Below are 24,896 nucleotides of genomic sequence, written 5' to 3'. Positions count from 1 at the left end.
TCCTGCCTCGTGGATTTTTATGCCTGTCAGGTGCAGACATGCTTTCAGATTTTATTTGAATTATTAAAATTCAATTTGAGAGCCGAATTTGAGAGCTGTTGACACATCCACGTAAACTCCTGTCCTATAGACACGGACTATTGTTTATTAAACACATTTGCTGCAAAAATCTATAATCGCGTCTGGTCAAGTTAAAAGTAGATTGTGAGGAGACTTCCTAGAAAATTCGAGATGGCTCCAGAGCCATTTAGGAGGAATTGAATTTGAGTGTCCGATTGCTGGTTTACATGGATGACTTAATTCGGTCAGCACATATTGTCAGGCACCCACTGTGTGCCGGGCTGTGTTCCAGGCACGAGGGGCACTGAGTTTGCCAGGACATCGTCCCTGCCCCGTGTCTTGGTGCATACGAACAAATGCAACTCGATTGGAGCGACTAATGAAAATCTGTTCAACAGGCAAAGGACTGGTGAATTACTACTGCTCCGCTTAAAATGACTTGTACTCAAAAGCACAGTTTGTCAGCATTTTTGGCAGGGGTGAGAGGCACGGTGTACTACTGGCATCGAGTAGGCAAAAGTCACCAATGCTGCAAAATATCCTACAATGTATAGGGCAGCCTACCCCTCCCCACCCCTCCAAAGAATTCTCCAGCCCCAGATCCCAGTATCAGTAGCGCCAAGGTGGAGGAACCCTGCCTTAGAGCAGAATCTGCACTGGATCTCAACAGTTCATACACACACCCGAGCTCCAGTCTGTCTTACTAATCTTAACTCAGCAAACCCGTACTGACCCCCTCCATGTGTCCTCTGGTCAAGGTGTACCTCGGTTCCAGTGAGTGGGCAAATTCGAAAGGCAGAGTTTTAAAATGTATTTTCCAGGCTTAGATGCTAAGAACCTTAGATCTTAGAATTCTTCCTCTGTTGCTCTTGTCCACTGCTAATTTCCCTGGGTCACACCTTGATGGCTCGTGCTTTGAGCCCAATGGCCTTTCTGGAGCCCAGGTTATGTGCTTCTGGCCCTCCTTTCCATTCTCCACGGAAGCAGGCTTTCAGCCCCCAAGGTACCCACTGATTGCTAATCCGTTCTCTTTCTCCCTTTCCAGACCTTTTATAAAGTCCTTATTTCCGGAAAATCTGCAGGCTGACAAGAAAGGGCGCCCAACTACTGCCGGGAGCAAAATAAAGGTTTGTTCTATTTGGGGAGGTAGGGTTCTCTAGGAGTCGGGAACTGCACCCCGGGCCAGGATGAGGTCAGTGAGCTGCAACAGCCTGGTTACGGAAGATGCCCAGAGGTAGTGCTGCTGCTTGAAAAAAAGGGACAGGGCGCAGGCCGAATTTGACTTGGGCTGTCCTGAAACCCCAAACGGATATTACATACCTCATAGCTTCATACTCAGCAGATGATAATCAGCTACTTTCTAAGAGGAAATGGTTGTAATCAGAATCTGGAATCAGAATTCACATTAAACGATCAGAGAAAATTTTAGGATGGCGAGCCACGTTTTAGATTTTGATGACCTTTTTCCAGACTGGACCCCAACACTTGCTGATTACAGAACTTCACGTACCTGGAGTCCTCCTGGGTCTCACGGGGGCAGTTTATGCCCCCTCCCCACTGGATGTTACAGAGCCCTCCTTTCTGCAGATTATGGGCACATCTGGCCCCATTGTGTCTTGACTAGGAGTTCCTCCCGTGGTTTTGGGGGAGCCCCTGTGGAGAGTGCACTGTGTCATCTCAGCCACTGTGTGATGAAATTCATTGTCCCTAATTACACTCAGAATTTAGAGGTTGTGTCAAACACACTTAATCATGTAATTCTGTGAGAAAGTCACTATTTTTAAAAAAATCATACCAGTTAAGTGCCACCCCAATTTTATAATCCGTAGGATCATCGAATGATTAACAGTAGGGCTCGGGGCGTGGCGGTGTGTCCATTGCACGTGTTGAAATCCCAGCTCTGGCTTTCATTACCTGTGATTGCCAGCAAATTGCCTCAACTCTCGGGGCCTCTTTTGCTTCATCTGTAAGGTGGAGATCTGTGTACCCATCTCAAGGGGGGACTGTGGTCTTGAATTCGAGGATCCATCTAAGGCACGTAGCGCGCTGCCCGGGACGTCACACACACGATGTACTGGGTCTCCTGTAAGCTCTGCGCGTGTCGGCGCCCCCTCCCTGGCTCTGTGCTCGGAGACCCTGCTCCACCGCCACAACGCCGGCCGTTGGACACCACGGTGGTTGTGGTCTGTTCTTGTCGCTGGCTCTCTGAGCGTTTCCGGTACGGCAGCCTGCCTCCCCAGCCCCTGAGGGCAAGAACACTGGCTGGAGTAAAGGAAACGATCGATCATCAAAAGCTCATAGCAATGAGAAGATTCCAGGCAGGAGCAGCCTTCGGGTTTGGAGGAGGAAGGTAGACGCGAGCTCGGTTTTGAGCTAGAGGGTAGAGTCCTCTGGGACTAGGGACAATCCTGTTCAGAGTGCCAGAGACGTGTGGTCGCCCTGGGCTGGTCTCTGGATGGGGTTCACTGGGGCAGGGAGTCCATGGCAGAGAGCAGATGCCATTCTCGTGAGGCCCCAGATAGTAATGTCTGTGCGAAGCTTCTGACTCATGCCTTTACTTCAAAGTCCTGGATAAGGATTAGCTCTGGGCTGGAAAATCTAGTCACAAGACTGTCACGTTCAGATCCAAGGGCCCAGATCATCAAGGTTACAGTGACTCACTTTCAAGTGGTCTGGATTCTCAGTCGAGCTTATTCCCTATAAAACAGAGGGTGGAGGTAGAGGCATTTTTCTCCTTGTTGGAAGACTTAACCTCTTTCTTCATGTTCTTGTCTAGTTGAATGCTCAGAATTGCCACCTTCTGGGTCTACTCAAAATGCTCAGGATTGCAGGGACTGCAAAGCCGGCTGTTGTCTGGGGAAGTCAACCTCAAGTCAGCCAGCTTAAGTAGGATTGTAATACTGTCCATATTCTCACCCCCGGGCGTCCCCTCCTTCATGGATTGACCCGTGTCCATCTGATGCTTTGCCTCCACGTAGGAATGAAATCCTCCCTGTTGTGTAATCCCCTCTAGAACACCTCTTAGAGACACATAGCCGTGGCTAATTTCTTAGACCTCTCGTATCCACAGTATTTTGCAGATCTTAAGTATCATCTTAACGATATCCCTGAAGTGCACACATTTAAAGGGACGTGGAATTCCTTGAAGGTGAAATTAAATTAGCGTTCGAGGTAGTTTTCGTATTGGGTATACTATTATATTCTAATTCGTTAAAATTCAAACTGATCTGTAGGATCTAATTAATATTCATTTGGTGAGAACTCTGTTTTCTTATTTATAAATCATACTATGCTATATTTAATAGCACTTACTGAGGTTGAGTTTTCACTAAATTCTATATTGTTGTGGTGAGAAGGGACCAGTTTTGTAATGAGAGTCAAGGAGCAACACTGTGGGAAATTGCACTGAGCTCAGCACTGCCCAGGGGGCCGGGCCTGCGGCTTCATCTACGAGAGAGCCGACTCTGGAGGAGTGGATGTGTCAGCAGGCGAAAGCATCATGCAGGGACTGGACTCGTTGGCTTTTAACGTCTTTTCCCACTTTCAGGTGACGATATTAGACGTCTTCTAGTTCAGTCCACTTCGTTTACAGATGGGGAAACTGAGGCCCAGAGAAATTTAGTGATTTGTCATGTAGCTTGCAAATAGTAGAGGCAGAACCCCAGCTCAGGCTTGCTAGTAATCTGTGTTGAAGGTGGAAGAACAGGGAACCTTCACCCTCAGCCTTTTCTCACTGTCCTGTCTGCGTATTTTGCCTTATGCTTCTGTTGGGCAAGTGCCTTTGGTAGCCTTCTGTCCTCACTCCTGGACTGTTCCTGTCTAGAGTCTGGATAAATCCAGTTGCTGCTTCCCAACCACCTCAGGAGACATCTAAAGTTGACCCATAGCTGAATTCAGGATAATTTGGATGGTCAGAGTATATTCCTATTTGCCGAACTGATTTTTTTCCCCACAACCTCAAGGCTTTGTCTACTCCTCACTCATTCTGTTAACTCCTCGTCTGTCACACCGAACTATCTCCTGTCTTCCTCGGGAAGGCAGGAGAGCTTTGTGGTTAAGGAACAGACTTGGGATGTTGCACGCTTGAGTTCAAGCCTCAAGGCTTGTCATTAAGTGCGCCATCTTGAGCAATACTTTATCGCCATCTTGAGCAATACTTTATTTCTTTAGGGTGCCATTTCCTTGCCTAAAAAAATCAGAATAGTGATAATAATATCACTTAGAATCGTGAGGCAGAAATGAGAGGGTCCATGTCCTCGCCCCTCGTGCACGTTCAGTAAGTGTCATCCCGTTACTGCTTGGAGCTAGGGAGACCCGTGTCAGGTTCCAGGTCACTCAGTCACGCTTGCCCCCTCTCCGCGCTCACACCAAGGTGAAAAGAAGGTGTGCTGTTGAAAGCTTAGGACGGAGGAGTCTGCCAAGTCATTCTTGGAAATTAAAATGGTTTGATAAAATTAAAATATAAAAAATAAAAATAAGTTTGGGGACTGAAAAAGCAGCTTTGCTATGAGCAGGCCCTGCCCAGCCCCACCTCCTGTGTTGCAAAGATCATCAGATTTGTTCTCAAATACAGTCGACGTCGACAGAGGAGATGGGAGTCCATTTACTTTTCCACTGTAGGGCTTTGCGTTGACCGTACCATCTCTGCAGCTTTGTCCTTGCTGCTAAGCATTGCAAAACATGCTATATTCTGCACATCTAAACAGAACATAATTCACCAGTGAACATCTTGCTTTGAATATACTCAACAGTTTTTCTCAAGGGTTTCAGATTTCCCAAACCCATGAAAACAGCAAAGCCCTAATTGCGAGAGGGCTGTCTCCTGCAGGCGGATCTCTTCTGCTTGGTCATGGTTTTCTGGTTTTCGAGAGCCCTTCTCTCTATTTTCCTTTAGAGGTTTTCTCTCTTCACACTGATTCGCTCGGGAGGAGAGTTTGCGTGGGCCCCCTCCTCGGTCCCACAAGGGCTCAGCTGCGTGGTGGTGGGAATGCTGATGTGGGCCTTGCTCCTGTTTCTTCCGAGTCGGAGATGCTCAGGATGTGAAATGCATCATAAGCAATTCCAGCTTTATTTACGTGGCTTTCTCTGCTTGAGCTCAGTTTCCTTTCGGGAACCCAGTACGCAGGTGGTGAGAGAGGATTTCATATGAGTATTTGGTGAAGGAGCAGGTTACCTACCTCTCAGAAGGCAGGTTTGTAAAAGGACGTGCTGAGGAAGGTGAATGAAGTGAGATTTTTGATGTATCCCCCACCTTTTATGAATTTCCATCATTTTAATATGGTGATTCTTCATTGGTTGGATTGCCCAGAAAGACAGTACAGGGGCCTTTGATGCTTTATTTTTGCAAATCATTTCTCCTCCCCGCCCCGCCCTGGCACCAAAAAAAAGTTTATGAGAACCTTGTGTTTGCAAAGGCCCTCAATCAATATAAACTTAATTTGTTAATAACTGGCATGCTTCCTTGTTTCTCATGAAAAGAACTGTATGGGAAGATCTACTGGTTTTGTTGTGTTGCTTTATTTTATTAACAATACGAAAAAGACCTGGTTGTTTTCAAAGATCTAATTTCAAACCCGTGCGTGTTAAAATCATCATGTTAAAATCATCATAAAAGTCAGTAGAGCCTTAAGAAAGGAAGTAGACCAGAGGCAAGCTTCATGAACAAGTTGTCACGAAGGTTAATTCCTAGCTGTCTGTTTCTGCACTGGAGTTTCACAGCTCCCCTTTGAACGTCAGTCTGCTTGAGAGAAGGTTCCATGTTTCTGTCCGATGTTACTCTTCCTTTCTAGAAACAAGCCAACGACCTCGTGAGCACCCTGATGAAATGCACGCCACACTACATCCGATGTATAAAACCGAACGAAACCAAGAAGCCCAGAGACTGGGAGGAAAGCAGGTACGGTCAAGACGGCAGACGGGGAGGCTGAAGCCAGCTGAGGTGGGCCCCGCACAAGTTCCCTCTGCTCAAGACGTGCTCCCCGATGCCAAGGGCAGAAGCAGTTTAAATGGTTTTCAGATGCGTTTCACGTCCTTGTGTCTTAACTTTTTCATGACAAACGAGGCCTCCCCCCCTCCTTGTCTTTTCCTAAAATGTTACCAGTGCCATTCAGGTCAGAATTAGCAATTTATACTGTTGATCTTGGCTAGTCTGGGGACAGACGGGGGAAAAAAAAACACCTTAATACTGCAGAGTCAGGATGGTTTTAAAATTAGTTTGAGGCCCTGTGTAGACATTCTTAGTCTACTTAGCTCCTTATTGGTACCCACAGGATGGGGCCTCGCATGCTCAGCTCAGGGTTCAGAGTGAAGGTATAAAGAGCTGGTTACAAAGAAGCGTGTCATTTACTGTTGCCCTTGGGGGTCCCGGGGGCATACGCTAGGTTCGGTACCTGCCCCTGACGACTGACCGTGTTCCTGAGCAGAGTGGTGACTCCCGCTGGAGGGAACAAGCCCCAGGGAGGCTTGTGACGTATGGCGTGCTGCCAGCCCTCTCGCCTCTGAGTCCTGAGGAATCCTGGGCCACCATTCCTCCTACAGCTGGCGTTTAGGGATGTGGCCTGTGCAGGTTGGAATGGGGGTGTTGAGTGGGAAAATGTTAAGGAAGACTAGAGAATACAGGTTTTTTTTTTTTTTAAAGATTTTATTTATTTATTCGACAGAGATAGAGACAGCCAGCGAGAGAGGGAGGGAACACAAGCAGGGGAGTGGGAGAGGAAGAAGCAGGCTCATAGTGGAGGAGCCTGATGTGGGGCTCGATCCCATAACGCCAGGATCATGCCCTGAGCCGAAGGCAGACGCTTAACCGCTGTGCCACCCAGGCGCCCCTAGAGAATACAGTTTTATCCAACGGGGGGATCCATGGGCACATGGGGAGCAGGACTGAGGCAAGGCGTTACGGTGATTGGACGGGAGGGAGGAGCCTGCCATTGTCACCGGGCGGTCAGATCCCTGGACGGGAGCGTACAGAATTACTGTCTTTTTTTCTTTTCTCTCTTGGAGAAAAGTAGATAGACTTAGGTGTCCAGTGACATAGCAAGGTTAAGCTCCATGACGGCAAGACCAGGAGGGAAAGTCATGGCTGCAGCCACCCCGCCGAGAGACGTGTGTGGGTCCGTTCCCACCCTGCCGGCGGGATCCTTTCTGAGCGCGGCAGGCGGAGGAGACCTGGTCCGTTACAAGAGGGAATTCACTGTCGGCCGGTCGTTGTTCGTGTTTTGCCACTTCGTGGGCGGCCTGAGTCTGTTTTCTCACCTCACGGTGCTGCAGGACGTAGCAGCCGTCCGTTTCATCAGTCCGCAGTATTCTGAGGAAGCTCGTCAGTAGAGACACGCTCCCTCGAGTGTCGTTTCTGTCGAGTGGCTGACCGTGATTCCCCGTAAACACCGTCCGGTCACGAGCGACCCGCTGCCCCTAGCTGATCGGTCCAGCTTCCGATGGCTCTTGCTTTATTAGCAAGCTCTACAGTCCTTCTCTCCGTCGGGGCGACCTAGTCCGACATCTCTAATCTGCCCGAATAGTTATTCTCATGACTTTTCCGTCTGACAGCTTTTGTGTTCGCTCCCAGCAGTCGTCACGGTTCCCTGCAGTCTCCTCTCCCACTGCAGTTCCTCTGGAGGAACCGGACGTGGAATCTGACCATCCCCCTTCTTGGTCATTCCCCTGGATGTACTTAATTTGCCTTCTGCTTTTCTGAAACGTGTCACTCAGTTTCTCCTTTGAGGCTAAGAGGGTAGTGGCACCATCACCTCTTCCCACCTGACGATAGAAAATGTCTATTTATCCTACACTAGTCCTCAAGCTTGCGGATGCCCGAGTGTCCCTTAGAGGCTCGTGAAAACTCCGGTTCCTGGGCCCTGCTTCTAGAGATGCTGATTCAGTGGGTCTGGGTGGGGCCCAGGAATGGGCATTTGTTAAAGATTTATTAGAGAGAGAGAGAGCATGAATGGGGGGAGGGGCAGGGGGCAAGCAGACTCCCCACCGAGCAGGGAGCCCGATGCAGGGCTCCATCCCAGGACCCTGGGATCATGACCTGAGCTGAAGTCAGACGCTTAACGACTCAGCCACCCAGGCGCCCCAGGAACGTGCAGTTTTGAGAAGCTCCTCGGTGCTGCTTGTGTGGGGGGTCTGGGCCTGGTACTTTGACAACAGCTGATCCACAGCAAAGAGCCGGCCTGGGATTTGGAAGGACCGTAGCGAGGTGCTGGCCTGTCACTAGTGGTTTGAGAGAGAGACGTCATCTCCTCAGTCCTCAGTTTCTTCCTCATTAAACTAAGAGGGTCGGTTCAGAATTTGATCTCGTTCAGTCGGACAGAATGTCTCTCCCAGACCTGGGTGAGCTGTCAGCCTGCCTCTGCCTGTCTCTGCGTCACTGCCACGCTCCCCCCTCGCACGTTCACGTGCACACGCACCGTGTTACATCCTGTGCACGCATACACACACAGTAGAAGAGGGGTGACGTCAGCATCCTCGGAAACTGATTACATCAGCCAGGCTGGCAATGCCCAGATTACGGGATCTTGGAAGCAGAGGTAGTGCTAAGGGGTGTTTTAGGCCACCTGTCCCCCTACTTCAGATCCCATCCAGCTCCCCTTCCAGTCAACATCATCTTAAATGAAAACATCTTGCTCCCCCTACAAATGTAACACCTCCTAGCACACTCTCCCTTAGCCCGTATAGATGGCTCTGCTCCAAGTCCCTCGAGTATAGAAGTTTTGCAATAGCTACTGGTCGAACGTTTCCTAGTCCTGATGCTCTCTTCTCATAAAATCCAAACTGAGTCATTGAAATAGCAAAAACTGGAGAAATTAAAACAAAAATACATTTACTCAGTGAATCCCCATAGAATCCCCCACAGTGGTGTTTTCCATTTATTTTATTTATTTATTTATTTATTTATTTATTTATTAAATCCCATCACTTACTTGAATTGCAGTAAGGAACTTCATAACATCCATTCGTGTAAACAGGTGTGAAGAAGTCTAAGGTATTTGTTGGTCAAGTGTTGATTTATATTGTATATAGGATTGCTTCTTGGGATGCACCCCTCCCCCCCATCCCGGTTTTCAGGTTTATTGTGTGATAGATGGTTTCACTTCTTCTGAGTGTGGAGAGTTAGGGGCTGTGAAAAGGCACTGTGCTTCATTGGCGGGGATTACACGGTCAATTGAAGTTCTCGGTGGACAGGGTTACTCATTCCACAAGTTTACAGGGTGTGGTTTATTTTTCTTTTCCTGTTGAAAATGTGTTTTTGTTTGGCTCTGGCAAAGTTGCCTGCCCTGGGCTCTGAATTGCTGTTCTAGCAGAGTTCTCAGGCCTTGACCTACTTGCATTAACGGCCAAGGGAACCACTGGGCATTGCCAGCCTGGCTGATGTTTACTGAGAAGGGGACAGCACTCCAAGGATATGCAAAAGTCAACTTGGATCCTTTGGTTACATAAAATGCTAAATAGTACAGAATTTGCTAAACTGATCATTCTGTGGAAGAAAATTTCTATAAGATAATTTCCTGGTGATGGAAGTTACTGTGAATGAAACTGTTTTAACATGAGGCATATTCTTTCCTATGGGATTTATGGAAATGAAACGTTTCTACTTGAATGAGTGGGTGAGTGGGTGATGTATTCCCTGCCTCAAAAGCTTGGGATAAAGCCAAAATTTACGAAAAATACTTAAAATGAGCAAATACCTGGGGCACCTGGGTGGCTCCGTCAGTTAAGCATCCGTCTCTTGGTTTCGACTCAGGTGGCGATCTCAGAGCCCTGGCATCGAGCCCTGCATCGGGCTTCTCGGTCAATGGGGAGTCTGCTTAAGATTCTCTCTCTCGGGGCACCTGGGTGGCTCAGTGGTTAAGCGTCTGCCTTCGGCTCAGGTCATGATCCCGGGGTCCTGGGATTGAGCCCCACTTCGGGCTCCCTGTTCAGCAGGAAGCCTGCTTCTCCCTCTCCCTCTGCCCCTGCTTGTGTTCCCTCTCTTAATGTCTCTCTCTGTCTCTGTCAAATAATAAAATCTTAAAAATAAAAAAAAGATTCTCTCTCCCTCTGCCCCTCCCTCTGCTCGTATGCTCTCTCTCTCTAAAATAACATCTTTTTTAAAAAATGACCAAATACCTCTGATTGACACCCTCATGTGTATTTTCCTGAGCAGAGAAAAGGCCAGTGGTGAGTTTTGGATTTGGAGGATAGGAGAAGAGAAAATTATTTTCCTGCATCTGATTTCTGCTCCTTTTATTAACCAAATGTGTGTCATGAATCAACTGTGGATATTGAATATTACTTCTTTCTATAAAGGTTGTTTTAAAAAGTAATTTTCTTGAGGGAGCTGACATTTCTGGATCCTGGTCAAGTAAGACCAGTCAGACTCGAGACTTTTCTTACACTTCCCTCCTTGTGTGACCTCATCCTTCCCGGGGCAGTCCAGGCTGCACCCCCTCTTCCAGATGAGTTTCCCACCTGCTCCTCTCCCACCGCCCTGGGCCACAGCCTTTCCCACCTTTGTGCCTTCGTTTCCACTGTGCCCTCTGCCTTTCCCTCCTCTGCACCTGGTGATTTCAGCTCCTCCTTCCAGACCCAGGCACATCACCGTCTGAGAATCTCCTCCCTCTGAAAAATCCCTTTCTTTCTCTAGTCTCCTGTCCTGGTTTACTTATTGTACCTGTGAATATATTAGCATAATAGCAGCTTTGTGTCATGCATGCCAGGAGCCAGCTCAGAGCTTTACATGGAATGTACCCAGTTAGGCAGAAAGAACTAACGTCACCATCCTCACTTTCCAGACGTGGAAAGTGAGGCATGGAGAGGTTACACAGGGGCAGAGCCAGGGCCATACCGGGAAGCCAGCCCAGAACCTGGCTGTGAGGCCCTGTGCCTCCTGCAACGTCTTCAGCGGGAGCCACACTGTCCGTTCCCGGCTCCCTAGCAGCTTGCGGGGTGCGGTGCAGAGCTGGGAATGTGGCTTGCTGAGAGCCTTGCTGGAGAGCCCAGCGTCAGCCCCGCGTGAGGCTGGAGGAGGCTGCTGCTATTAGCTTTCCAGTGCAGCTGGTCACGAGGGGCCATTCTTGGGGAGCCGTCGCCAGTACGGCCTCACCCCAAATGTACTCAGTGGGGAGAAGGCGGGCTTCGTGCCTGCCGCAGCATGATTTCTCATTTCCCTCCAATACTGTGTTTCCGAGTGTCCGTATTCAACCAGTCGGCAGCACGTATGGCAAAGGCCCCGCTCGCCTCCCCAGTGGACGATCAGAAGCTGGTGGCCGGGATCTGCCACGCGGCTTCCAGGACACTTTGTGTCTCAGGAAGGGGAGAGGCATTTTCACCAGTGCACCCCCCCCCCAATCTACTAAGCCCTAATCCCCAAGGGACAGGGTGGGGACATTTGCTCTGATAAGAAAATCCCAGGTGAGAACACAATCTAGGAGGACCAGCATCCACTTTCCAAAACCCACTGGCAGTTGTTTACTCTCATAAAAACCAACTAGAACTCTAATTTACATGTGTTACTAGAGCTTTTTTAATTTAGGTCTTTGAAATTATTTCATCTGCCCTTTCTTACGTTGCATTTGAAAAGCTTCGATGTGTTAGGTCTAGAATCACTATTAAATTTAGGTGGAGAACAAAAGTAGCTCTGGTGTCATTTAATTCCAAAGTTAGTCTTTTGAAAAAGGGATACTTTTGTTCATAATTTGAATGATAGGCATGTGGCTTTTTGTTTTACTGTTTTTTGAAATAAATGTGTAAAGTCTTCGGTAATTGCTGTATTTCACAATAAAATATTTTTTAAATTAATATTATAGAACCCGAGGGTCAGCGCAGACTCTGAACGCTATAAATTACAGTTTGTTTGGTTTTAGAGAAGGGGGGGTGCAGAGGGAAAGGGAAAGAGAGAATCCCAAGCAGGCTCCGTGCCCAGCAAGGAGTTCAATGTGGGGCTCGACCTCACGACCCTGAGATCATGACCCGCGCTGCAATCAAGAGTCAGATGCTTCACCGACTGAGCTCCAGGTGCCCCTGTGGTCTTTATATATATACATTTATATTTATATGTAATTCCGTTGAGTACATTTAAAGATCAGATCGGCTTTATTCAGTGACTCATGAATTGGGCAGCGTCCCATCTAGTCTGTTTGCATAAAATGGAGCTCCTAAATTGTCGTCTTCGTCATGTGTCCCTGCTGCTTGTAATGGGGGGTTTGAGGGGATAGTAGCTAGGAGAGCCAGGCGGAAGAGTTAGCCAGTAACATCCTGGCTCTCTTTTCTCCTGTACAGGGTGAAGCACCAGGTAGAATACCTGGGTCTGAAAGAAAACATCCGCGTGAGAAGAGCTGGTTACGCTTATCGGCGCATCTTCCAAAAATTCCTCCAGAGGTAAGAACCTGGTGACTGTGGACTCTTTTTTTGCTTTCAGCAGGTTCATTGAGCTGTAACTCACCAGAGCATTCACTCCTTGGAAGTATACGATTTTTGGCTTTTACCATATTCATAGAGTTGTGCATCCATCACCAGGTAGTTTGAGGACATTTTCATCACCCCCAAAAGTAACCCCACTTCCCTAGTCACCAACCCCCAATTCTCCCCTCCCCTCCTGCCCTAGGCACACACTTCCTTCCGTCTCTGTAGAAAGAACTTCAGAATATTGCCTTATTCTGGGCATTGCGTAGAAATAGAATCTCAGAGTATGTGGCCTCCGGGTCTGGCTGCTTTCCGTCCGCTAGTGTTTCCGGGTCGTCCACACTGCAGTGTGTGTCCGCGCTTCGTTCCTACCCACTGCCCAGTAACACTCGCTTGCACCGATAGCGCGATATCGTGTTACGTTTTACTTGTTCCTCCATCAGCTAACTGATGGGTGTCAGTTTCCGCTTCTTGGCTCCGATGAATAACGGAGAATGCTGCTGTCAACATTCACATACACATTTTCCTGTCGACGTAAGGTTTTATTTCTCTTGGGTGCTTACCTAACAATGGATTACTGGGTCCTCTGGTAACTCTCTGTATGACCTTTTCAATGAACCGCGAGCTTGGTTTCCAGCATGGCTGTACCCTTTTCTATCCCCACCAGCAGTGTTCGAGGGTTCCAGTTTATCTGTGTCCTTGCCAACAATTGCTAATATCTGACTTTGATAATACCCATCCTAGTGGGAATGAGGTGGTATCTTGTGGTTTTGATTTCACGTCCCTGATGGGATGATGTTGAGCATATTTCATGTGCTTATTGGCCATTAGAGAAGTGTCTGTTCAGCTCCTTTGCCCATTTTTAAAATTCAGCTATTTGTCCTTTTTTATTAAGTTTAACAATTCTTTTTACCATTGTTTATTGTAGAATAAATCAGTAGCCACCAGTATTTGGTCTGCTTAGTGTAACATGTAAGTTCGGGAATTCATGATAATTGTGACACGGGAAGGTTTAACTTGACCGCCCAAGTTAATAGTATGAAGATGATTTCAGGAAAATAACTTACTTGAGAAAATAAGCTTAAAGTATTTAACCTCAAAGTTTTTGTAGAGCCCATGTATAAACTTAAACAGATTTTCACGTTTCCATTAAAGTGTATTTGGCAAGACCTGCACTTAAATTGCTCTTATTTTGTGCTACTTGTTTTTGAAAAGGATAGAATTTAGTGTCCTTAAAATACTGCATGGTTTTAACTTCCCTTAACGATTCTAAGTTAATGGGATCCCGCTGTATTTTCTATGTCTATTCACTCTCGTTTAAGAGAGAAGGAAGTCATATTTAGCATTTTCATCAGAAAATAATTATATCTCCGGGGTATATAGGTAGAGGAACAGGATGTAAGAATTTTTTTTAAACTCAAATTTTAAGTAACGAAGCGGTAGCAGGCTGAAGAAGAGCTTCATTACGGTTTTTGAAATAGAAAGTAGTGATTCCTTCAGGACTGTCCTGTTTCTTGTGTCCTGAGATTGGGATAGCTGGCCTACAGGTCACCGGTGTGGGAGGTTGTAGGTGGGAGGTCATTGATGTGGGAAGTCGAGAGACGCCTAACGGAAGGGTGGGTCTTTCATACATTAAGCCCCGTTGACTCTGTTTCCACACAGTCAAGATTTCTGGTCATTTGAGAGGCAGACTAGACTAGGCATGAAGCCCACCGTCATGGCTCTCCTGATGAAAGGGCCCACTCCACCTAGAGTGGAAACAGAACTGTATGGAAAGACGTATTTAGGAAGTTGAGAAAACAAGTCTATCAAGTTCTTGCATGACTATAGCAGCAAACATTTGCTGATGAACAGCTGAGATGTTAATTATGAAAGACGACTCTCCTTGAAAGAGATCTAACACTAGCTAGAATGGGCTTTCTCCACCCAGCTTTGGGGCTGGGTGAGTCTCCATCATGGCGCCATCCTGTGCGTGGTGGGGGGCTACCCTCTATCCGTCCCGAGTTGTGACAGCCAAAAGTGTATCCAGATGCTGCTTAATGTCCCCTGCTGGGAGTGGGGTGGGGATAAAGCCAGCTGAGAACCACAGCTTAGGTAATCATTAAAGTTTTTGCAAAACTGCACGTCTTTGACAAATACCTTTTATGTAATTAAGAGAAAAAAATTAAATACGGAAAACGGTGAATGAAAAGTATCCCCTCCATCTTTCCCTAACCCAGAAGGGCCTGCCCTTAACAATTCCAAAGCATTCATCATTTTATCCTCCTTCAGTAGTTTTTCCTGTATTTAAAAACTGTTTAATCTGTGGAGTCTCTCCAATTGCCACTACTCTTGATAACTAATCAGATATTTTTAAGAATTTAAACTTGGTTTTTGGTTTTTTTTTTGGTTTTTTTTTTTTTTTTTTTTTTGTGGGTGTTTTGTTTGTTGTTTGGTTGTTTGGTTTTTGAAGAAACTGATTCTGAAAGACCTCGTTCCTTCCGTATTATTTAAAAACAGACAAGCCATTGGGGCGCCTGAGTGACTTGGTCAGTAAGCATCCGATTCTTGATCTCAGTTCAGGTCATGATCTGAGGGTTGTGAGTTCAAACACCGCCATCAGACTTGACTTCCATAAGCAATGCTGTGAGCCTCCACGCTGGGGAGAGCAGGCAGTCCTTGTTCCCCGGCAGGAACATCTGAGCTACCCTGAGCAGGCTGTGTTACGCGTTTGCAGCAGCTCCGTAAATGAGCTGTGAGATGACCTGGTTGGTGGTAACATCCGGGCCTCTGTCGAATGCCGTCCTGACCCCATGCATGAGACTTTCTTCTGCGCCTGACACGGAGTAAACGTTTAGTGAATCTCTTTTGCCCCTTTATGTTGAGGGACTTTGACTGAAGTGATTCTATCCTTGGATGTCTCCCCTCGAGCTCTCCTGCTGTGGACTTTTCCTTTTGGAGGAGACAAGTGGGCAGCCCTGTCTTATACAGCGTGGGCTCTTTTGATGTCCTATATCTTTTGATTTGAGAATGCAAGGAGAGTAATAAAAAAAAAGTTTGGAAGATAATTTGTTTCTCAATAAAAAGTACTCAAAAATGGCTAGCAGGCCATCTGTGTCCATGGGCAGGGTATATTTCCAGAGACAGTGCTGTTTTCCGTGCGGTGTGTGAGTCTGAGATCCTGGTCGTGCAGAATAGGGCCAGAGTCCGCCACTGTCTGTCTTGTCCCGTGATCCTCTGTGAGTAGTTGAACCGTGTCATACCTTTATTCTCCTCAGGGCTGAGAAAAAAGGCTTTGCGCATAAAGTTGCTTTCTAGATGCCCGCAGAAAGCCTGCAAAGTGAGACAGTAAGAAGCTAAGGGAAAAGGATGACGGCCTGTGTGCGTGCCTACTACACCACTCCCTGGGAAGGAAGCCCACAGGTGTGAACAGAGCAGTGGCTCACACACAACCTAGCACTCAGAGAATAGGCTTAGCCAATGGGAAATGGGCCTGTGTGTGTGTTCATTTTCTCTCTGAAAAATCCTTTATGTTTATCAAAACCGTCCCTCTTGACTTTGAATCGGAGACTAAAAATCAAAAGATGCCTTAATGTCCCCACTGGTGAACCACGTGCTCTTGAAGTGAGTCCTGCGCTGCCTCCAGGAGGAACACCGTATTCGCCACCCCCACTACAACTTTCACGTCCTTAGGAAGGGTCAAAAAGCTGTTAGAAATGGCAGCCACAGGGCGCCTGGGTGGCTCAGGAAGGGTCAAAAAGCTGTTAGAAATGGCAGCCACAGGGCGCCTGGGTGGCTCAGTCGTTAAGCGTCTGCCTTCGGCCCAGGGCGTGATCCTGGCGTTCCCGGATCGAGCCCCATGTCAGGGTCCTCTGCTGGGAGCCTGCTTCTTCCTCTCCCTCTCCCCCTGCTTGTGTTCCCTCTCTCGCTGGTTGTCTCTCTCTGTCGAATGAATAAATAAAATCTTTAAAAAAAAAAAAAATGAAAGAAATGGCACCACTTTGAGTTTCGGCTAGTGAAAATATCTGTAAATTCTCAGAAAACAACTTTTCGAGCTAGGCAGCACATGCCCCTTACTGTGGCTGGAGAAATAAGTCCAAATGTGGGTCCTAATTCTTAGGGGGAAAAAATCTGATAGGAACATAAGAGCATTCTAAAATTTATCTTATGGCCCCATTTACATTCCCCACAAACATACTTGCCTTGACCTTGACCCAGCCTCTCAGAATGTGGGGAGTAGGGAAAGGGGACATCTGTGAGGAAAGTCAGTCCATATCCTGGGCAAGCGAGATCAAAGAATAGAAGGCTCAGGAAAACATGGGGTGTCAAGAGTGTCCTACGAGCTGCCAAGACTTCTGTGTCCTTGAATATCAGAAACATCCTCCACTCCAGTGCCAACAGCTAGAGGTCACTGGGGTCAGGGCTGCATTTCCTCTGAGGAGGAAACGTTCATTGGTCATCTGAGATAACAAGGAGCCCATGACCCGCCAGTCAGAGGCGAAGAGAACAGCCAGTACACAGTCCTTGAGATGAAATGTTGGCAGAGTTGGGTCTCACACTGAAAGTGCTTGCTGAGAGGCATGTAAGCTATAATCCTCACCTCGCCAAAACTACCACAGGCACGGCGTAGGCAGCACCCATGGCCTTCTGCCACCCGTTCCCAGCAGCACGTCCTGGAGAAGGACAAGTGAACTGGGGTGCTTCCTTAGTGGGAGAGCCTTATATGAGAATTGGGCCCTGGTCTCCCCAGTGAACACAAAAGGAAATGAGGAAGGCACCTCAGGCTTCATGAAAGCAAGGGGGCCACAGCCATGGTCCGTGGTCACAGGGCCCTGGGAACACCATGCAAACCCCACGTCTCGCCCAGACCCAAACTATTAGAAGCCTTGCCTTGTCAGCTAAAGGGAGAGAAAGTCCCTGCAAAACAACTTCCTTCCTATAAAAAAATTGAAGAGAAATGCAGCACCATTTTAGTAGGGGTGGGGGTATGTGAATTGCAGAGAGCTGCCCGTTTGCAGCTGTGCGGTATGGACACTTGCTTTTAGAATTTTGATTAGGTGGACCCAAGCAGAATTGTACTCTTAGAGACTTATCACCTTGGAGGCCTGGTTTTTTCTTCTCTCATAGCCTGCATGAATTTTTCTCCATCCATTTAGATTGCCAGTACATTCCGACCTTTTAGCAGGTCCTCCAGTGGCATCTAGAAAGGCTCTGCTATCCATCATTTATATGTGATTTCTTTTGTTTGACTTCATTATGCATGAAATATATTCATGCAAATGGATGGCTTCAACGAGTATTTTCTAGTTCTTTTTAATCTCTCATTAGGGAACAGTAGGGTTTGCTTCTCCAAGACATTTAAGACATAAGCAAAGCATGGGTATTTGGAAGGAGCAGAGAGGGTCCCTAGAATCACCTTAGTCCCAGCCAACCAACCCTAAGGATGATAACCTATGTCTGTCCTCTTAGTGAGCTCTGGATCCTGAAGGCATGGCGGCTCTTAGATCAAGATTCCTTTCTCCCTTCGGTGCTATAAGTCAGTCTAATCCTGGTAGAAGCTTCTGGAAACAAAGCGCCTGGCTTCTCTAGAGGTCTGGAGCCCGTTCGTTGCCTGTGTTCTGGATGTGCCTACACAAAGGCCATGCCTCCAGCTTTCCTTCTACACGTCTCTCTGATTCCCCCCTCCTTTCTTTCCTTCCTTCCACCGTAAGTCTTTGGGACCTTCGATATCCGACATCCTGGAGTGTTTCTGTCTCTGGCATGTCAGCCCCTTGCATATTTACCATGTTTGTAGCACAGACGTGTAGTAGACTGTATGGTCTTCCAAAGAAACACATAAGCCACTCCATGGCTTATAGGTAGTGTTGTGATTAAAGACACCGATTGGGGTTCACATCTCAGCTCTGACAGTTACTAGCTAAGCAGCCGAAGGTGAGTCCCCGTTTTCCTCTGTTTCGTACTCTGCAAAATGGAAAGACCAGCGGAATCAGGTGGCTGTAGGAATAAAATGAGGTCCTACATCTGAAGCACCAAGGACAGCACTTGATGCAGAGAGAGCCCCGTAGACGTTGGCCGTTTGCTGTTCGCGATGACCTCTGAGCCCCGGACACTGGGAAGGTGCGAGATGTGTAGTATGAACTACACGGTGTGGCATCCGTGTGCAGAGCTCTTGTCCTCGTGGAGGAGGCATAAATGAATGAAGTGCAAACGTGAATAGAATTACAAACTATAATATATGCTCTGAAGGAAAAATATAATTTTCTATGAGAGAAACTAGCGGGGGGGGGGGGGGGTTGTTCGAATAGTCCAGAAAGGCCTCTCTGGAATGGCCCCTGAAAGGTAGTGCCCTACACTGGAGCCCACCACATGAGGCCTTTGCAGAACGGCACAGCTGGTAGAGGGAACAGCATTGGCCAGGCCCCGAGGAGGGGAAGTTTAGTGCGTGCGAAGAACAGGCCATCCTCCCAGGAACACGGCGAGTAGGAGAGAACGTAGAGAGAAGAGCCAAGGACCAGATCACCTGGGCCTTGGACTCAAGCTGCACAGAATTCCGAAGATGAAAGTGGATACTTTGTAATAACGGCTGCTTATAGGGAGCTTTATAAGACTCTTTGCATTAACTGTTAAGTGCGCAGAAGAAATCAGGGAAAATCACCACTGAGAAAAGAAGGTTTGATTTTGCCCAAAGAGTGTCACTGGCCACCTTCAGGAATGCTATTTTTAGATGGTGGTAGAAAGGAAAAGCAGCTTTTCACCGGGGCGTTAACATGGAAACGGTCGGATAGGAAGTGGGGAGGAGGGATGCTCTGAAATGGGAACACCAGACCCGCTGGATTTCTGCAGCTGTCGAGACCCGTGCCTCGGCCCTAGAACAGAGGTGAGTGGATCTCCAGGACCCCGTGCTACCAGGTGCCTTTGGTGGGTAGTCCTGTCCGAGTCTGACTCTTCTCTCCCCGACCGTCCTCACAGGTACGCCATTCTGACCAAAGCCACCTGGCCGTCGTGGAGAGGGGACGAGAAACAGGGTGTTCTCCACTTGCTGCAGTCCGTCAACATGGACAGTGACCAGTTCCAGCTCGGGAGGAGCAAAGTGTTCATCAAAGCCCCCGAGTCTGTGAGTGCGCGGCTGACCCCCCAACCCCACCCCCACCCCCGGTCATTGCCCCCTGGTCGTTTCCTCGGGGCCACCCCTCTCCCCGCAGCACCTCTGCTACCCCTCCCCACACACGGCTAGCTGCATTCTCCCCCTGTTCCGTCCGTTGGTGCCTTCGGTGTCCTCTCCCCTGCTCCCGATCTCTGCGTAGGTCGTTCCCCACATCCCTGCTCCTCGGAGCCTCGGAGCACGCAGCAGGTGTAAGAAGTCATCGTACAGTAGCATCCCTTCTTTCTCATTGTCTCTCTCTCATTCTAGATGGTCATCCCCTCTTGTCCCTGTGATGGGCCATTGTGTACTCAGAGCCTCGTACAGAACGTGGCTCATAGCAGGTGCCCACCAGCTACTTATAGTGTCCACTAGTGTCTAAGCTGAAAGGGACTTCTTTGTCCCACACAGGAGGCTTGGGTAAACGTACATCCTTACCTGGGGGACACCAGTTGGGTCATTGACACACGGACAAAGGCTTCCTCCTCGAAGGTAGAACAGAGCTCAGGGTGGGAAGTCTCAGGACTGTATCTTGAAGACCATGAGGGAGCCTGGAAAGAACATTGAGGAGACAGGGAGGAGGAGAAACCTCTGGGTTCACGGAACACGAATATTTACCAGTAAGAGACTCAAACATGCATTTTACAATTCACAAACGTATTAGAGCTCCACAGATTTCTTGGAGAAACTTCTTTATCTTTCCTGATGGGGAGGTGGCCACTGCGAGCCTAATGAACGTCTGTAGGAAGTTCTCAGTTCTTAAGCCGGATTCCTCAGAGCAGAACTCGTCAGTTCTTCTGCCCAGTTAGCTCTGGGACTATGGAATGAAGGCTACTTTCTAAGCTGGAGAAACTTCTGGAACTAACCGAAGTTACGCATCATCATTTTCTGAGGTTCCTTGAACAATCACAAGACTCCATTTCAGAGTCTATGGTGAACTTGGCAAAATTAGTCATCAGATCAAGGGGAAATAACATGAGAACTGGCAGTGTTGGTGTTAGTGGAAACACTTGAACTTGAGGCAAATCCCTGTCTTCCCGTGAGTTCCCTCTTCTGGAACGGGCCCCACGGCCACTGTTCTACCTCAGAGGATCAGCCTGAGACCCGGAAATGATAATGGCTATAACTGAATGGCTTTAAGAACCATGAAAATTATTAAATAAATAAGTGGCACACATCAATAGAACCCATTTATGAAAAGTGTGTGGTAGCATTTTCCACTCTGAGTTATTTGTAGCTTCTCAGCAATTTCATTTCCAAATATAAAAAGAAAATGTTGTGTCATACACCGTTAAGCAACCCACAGAGCAGTTCCTGTTCTTTCTAAAATGGGATGGAGTGATTTATCAGTACAATGCAGACCTCCTCTGTTGTTTTATACCCGCTTTTACTTTTGTGTCTTGCTGAATTTTCACATATAATTAGAACAGCCTCAATATTTTTCATATTTTTTTTTCTGATTTAGTGGAGCTGTGGGGTTTTACTTCCAAAGTCAAGGTTTATCTTGGGGTTTGCTTTTCCTTGTCTTCCTCCCAAATGCTTTGTTACCATCACCTGACTCTGCTTTTCCCCATCTTTTTACGCACACAAAAACACAAACGCATGCGCGCCCGCACCCTCGCCGCTAATCTCTCCCCTCCCCCATCACTCATCCATCCACGTCGAGCCCTGACATTGCGAACACTTTTACAAAAACTGGTTTTTAAAAATCGGCCTTAGGATTTTGTCTTGACTTTTATAGTAAATGTGCTGACTGTACAAAATAACCCATGTGCTTTAAGAACCCACGTTAGACATCGGACACCAAAAGGTCTGGTATGGCTTATTTGTTACATGTGTCCATGATTTGGGGTTTTATTTTTCTCTTTTTTTTCCATTTTTTTCTTGAACCTCCCTCTCACCCCCATGACTTGTGGAAAAAACCTAAAACCCAGCTAGTCGTTGATAATGTATAGGACGTTGGGAATTGCTTGCCTCCTGCTTTCTGAGTCACAAGTGTACTTTCTGTGACACTCCCAAAATAGTTCTGGGAAAGAAGAAAACAAGGCTTACTCAGAAACCCAACACGCAAAATAAGAAAGACCAATGAATATTCTTCAAACAAGCAACCCCAGGGCTCAGATTTTAAACATTCCGTCCCAGTGTGCGACCATGTCTTCCTTTTGTTTTTAGAAATCCGCTCCTAGTGCCTGTTGTCAGCAGCGCTGAAGGCCGCGGAGTGAGGCAGCCCCTTCCCTTTTGAGTCTGAGATGTTGTTTTTGCACAGCTGGTGCTGTGAGAAGCAGAAGCTGAGTGACAGGAGGGGACAGATGTGGCTCCTGAGTATAGACCCAGATAAACAGAGGCAACCGGTCAAGCCTGGCTGCCGTCAAGCCGAATTCACTTGTTTCCTGCTGGAACATTTCTGCCCTGACTTGTCATCATCTTTACTTGTTTTCATTGGTACCTCTTATTCTGTTTCCTGGAGAGTCATGAAAACCACTTCCTAGGTGAACGAGAAAGTTTCCCATCATTTCATGAGTTGATCAAAGGCAGATTTACAAAGACAGACTTGCATGTTCAAGGGAGGAGCTGGCAGGGCCTGGAAGACCTTGGTTCACTTTCCAGACCCACCCAACCTTAGTTCCGGAGATAACAGAAAGAGGTGTCCGGTGTCGTCGCTGATGAGCTGAATGAAAGGAGGTATTCTAGAATATAAATCTAGACTGCTTCCTGAGCCGCAGGAACATTACAGCTGTTTGCTCTCATCTTCGTTATTCCAGAGCTCCGTTGAGGAGAGTAGAGCAGGCAGGACTGTCACGGTGGCCTGAGTGTCAGGACGTGCCGGTGTCTGATATGGGCCTGTAAGCGCCACAGTCTCGGTCCCTCTCGGTGAGCCCATGTCCCCTAATTGCACATCGTAAGCCCAGCTCCAGTTGCGCTGGCTGTTACGCTGTGGCCCAGTGAGTCCTTGGAGACTGTGTGCAGCAGGACGTCGGTACTTTCATGGAACTGAAAGTAGGGCAGCCCTCTTTCCACGGCAGCCCAGTCAGAGCTGGGAACTCGTGAGGAGGCTACACACGGCAGTAAACAACGGCCTCCTCCAGCTCTGTTTGTCTGGCCAGCTAATATCCTCTTGGGATCAAGGCGGGGAACCAGTGGATAAATGGTGAGTCACTCATTTGATGCGCACAGATGACGAGCCAGGCAGGGCGCGCGTTGTCAGGGTCGCCTGACGCTCAGACACGGCTATTTTCCGTTATGTTTTTTGTGAAATGAAGAAAACAGAAAGACGTTCTAGTGATTGTAAACAATATGCCCTAGTAATCGTGTTTTCACGTTTGTTCATGAGTCTGAGAAGCTGCTTCCCATGTTCTGTCCTTGACCAAAGTGAGTGTCCCTGAAATAACCAAAGAAAGCAACGTTCAGGTCTCGTGAGTTGGCTCACATTTGCCTTCTCTACGTTCACAGCTATTTCTTCTAGAAGAAATGAGAGAGCGAAAGTACGATGGGTATGCGCGAGTGATACAGAAATCATGGAGGAAATTTGTGGCCCGGAAGAAATACGTCCAAATGAGAGAGGAAGGTACTTTGGGTGTTCCGTTTCGTCCATTTAACAAATCTCGAGAACAATTTTGAGCCTAGATGAAGTTACAGGTTCCCTTTACTCTGCGTATAATGTCATGTGTTAAAAACCCTACATCCGTGTAGAGTTTCTCTGTGTATTTCCACACGATTCTCCTCCTCTTTCCGGGGGACTGACGCTCCCATCTTCTCTGTCCTTTCGGTTATTCCAGCCTCAGACCTCCTGTTGAACAAGAAGGAGAGAAGGAGAAACAGTATTAACAGGAACTTCATCGGGGATTACATCGGGATGGACGAGCACCCAGAACTCCAGCAGTTTGTGGGGAAGAGAGAGAAGATCGATTTTGCAGACACGGTGACCAAGTACGACAGGAGGTTCAAGGTACACACTGACTACTGCCCGTTGTGGGGGAAGTTGCCACTCTGACACGTCTGTGCACCTTCTTAAAGCACCTCTCCTTACAGGGTGTAAAGCGAGACTTGCTTCTTACTCCAAAGTGCTTGTACTTAATTGGACGAGAGAAGGTCAAACAGGGCCCGGACAAAGGCCAGGTGAAGGAAGTGCTGAAGCGGAGAATCGAGATGGAGAGAATCTTGTCCGTGTCCCTCAGGTGAGTGGCAAGTGTTGGAGGCACAGGGCTGCCCGTCCCTCCTCATCGCCGCCATCCGCCATTCCAAACGCAGCCTAGAAAGGTCTGGCCGGGTGCCCCAGTTGTGAAAATCATGGTGAAGAGAACTGAGTTTCCTCTTCTTCCCTGAGAAGACCTGACCTTCATAGGTCTCAAGAATGAGATTCCAAGAAGAGCTGGCCTTCTGGCCAGCTCCACTAGTCATGGGTTACTCAGATCCTTTGTTCTCATAAAATGTGAGAGAAAAACCTGATATTCGAAACCGAGTGTAACAGCTCTGACTGCAGTGGGGCCAAGGGACCAGAGCCCTGTCTCCAAGCCCACCTCACCCATGTCGAAGACCTAACCCATTTCAAGCCAAAAGCCCAAGCAGAGGTGGCCTTCCACCCATCAGTATTGCTTTTTAGTTTGTTGTGACCATGGATTGTCCTGGGAGGGAAGTGTCTTTAGACGCCTGAAGTTCCTTTTTGCCTGTTTGTGCGTGGACGGATCTCCGTAATCCGTAGCCCTGGAGTCATTGCCAAATGCTCCCTTCAAGCCCAGGTTCACAGGCAAGGGCCCTGGCTCTTGCTGTCAGCACTCGGGCTTTCTCTGACAGAGGGGCTTGTATGTGTGAGGAGACTTCCCTAAATCCTCCCGTGCTCAGATCTCCCAGACTAAGTTCCTCTGATGAGAGGAAATTCTCCCAGTCCACAGAATCCTCCCAGCCCACAGAAAGCTGAGACAAGAGGAAGAAAGGCCTCTTTGAGCTTAGTAGCTTCCCCCTTGAGTTGCGTCCCTGGACCCTTCCGAGGAGATTGTTGCTTCTGTCAGGGCCGCCATGGCATCAAAAGCAGTGATGTTCTGGCTGCTTATGAACACGTCTTCTGGAATCGGGACACCTCTCAACTCTTATTCCACACAGAAGACAAAACCGCTGCTCTCGGGGAAAAGCCAGGGTTTTGTGCACTCAGGCATCCGACCTACCAGGCTGGAAAGCCTGGCTCCAGTGTGTAATCCAAAACACATTTCAAGTTGGGTCCGTTCTTGCCTGTGTCCCTGTGGTTTCTGATTCTCTCTGTTCCCAGTTTTCCTAATCAAGGGCCAGGTGGTGCTGTGAGGTTAAGTGTTTAAAACACTTGTAAGCAGACGAGTCCATCAGC

At 47.9% G+C, this 24,896-nt stretch overlaps 1 protein-coding gene across 1 annotated transcript in view; it reads left to right on the top strand.

Annotated features, from left to right (window-relative positions):
- MYO1E (myosin IE) overlaps positions 1 to 24,896 on the top strand; it is a gene marked incomplete at its 5' end in the record, with an annotated part of 187,763 nt that overhangs the window by 136,254 nt on the left and 26,613 nt on the right. The window contains 7 exons of the mRNA XM_087859163.1: positions 1,106 to 1,187; positions 5,850 to 5,956; positions 12,319 to 12,417; positions 19,390 to 19,534; positions 23,012 to 23,126; positions 23,338 to 23,507; positions 23,591 to 23,736. Of these exons, the coding sequence (XP_087715289.1) occupies positions 1,106 to 1,187; positions 5,850 to 5,956; positions 12,319 to 12,417; positions 19,390 to 19,534; positions 23,012 to 23,126; positions 23,338 to 23,507; positions 23,591 to 23,736 (864 nt within the window). The remainder of the gene's footprint in view (positions 1 to 1,105; positions 1,188 to 5,849; positions 5,957 to 12,318; positions 12,418 to 19,389; positions 19,535 to 23,011; positions 23,127 to 23,337; positions 23,508 to 23,590; positions 23,737 to 24,896) is intronic.

The sequence above is a fragment of the Ursus americanus genome, chromosome 36 (genome assembly GCF_024610735.1).
Source record: "Ursus americanus isolate L20-20 chromosome 36, mUrsAme1.1.p, whole genome shotgun sequence".
NCBI lineage: Eukaryota > Metazoa > Chordata > Mammalia > Carnivora > Ursidae > Ursus > Ursus americanus.
The sequence above is the reverse complement of the archived record's forward strand: the minus strand, read 5'-3'. Positions and strand labels throughout refer to the sequence as shown.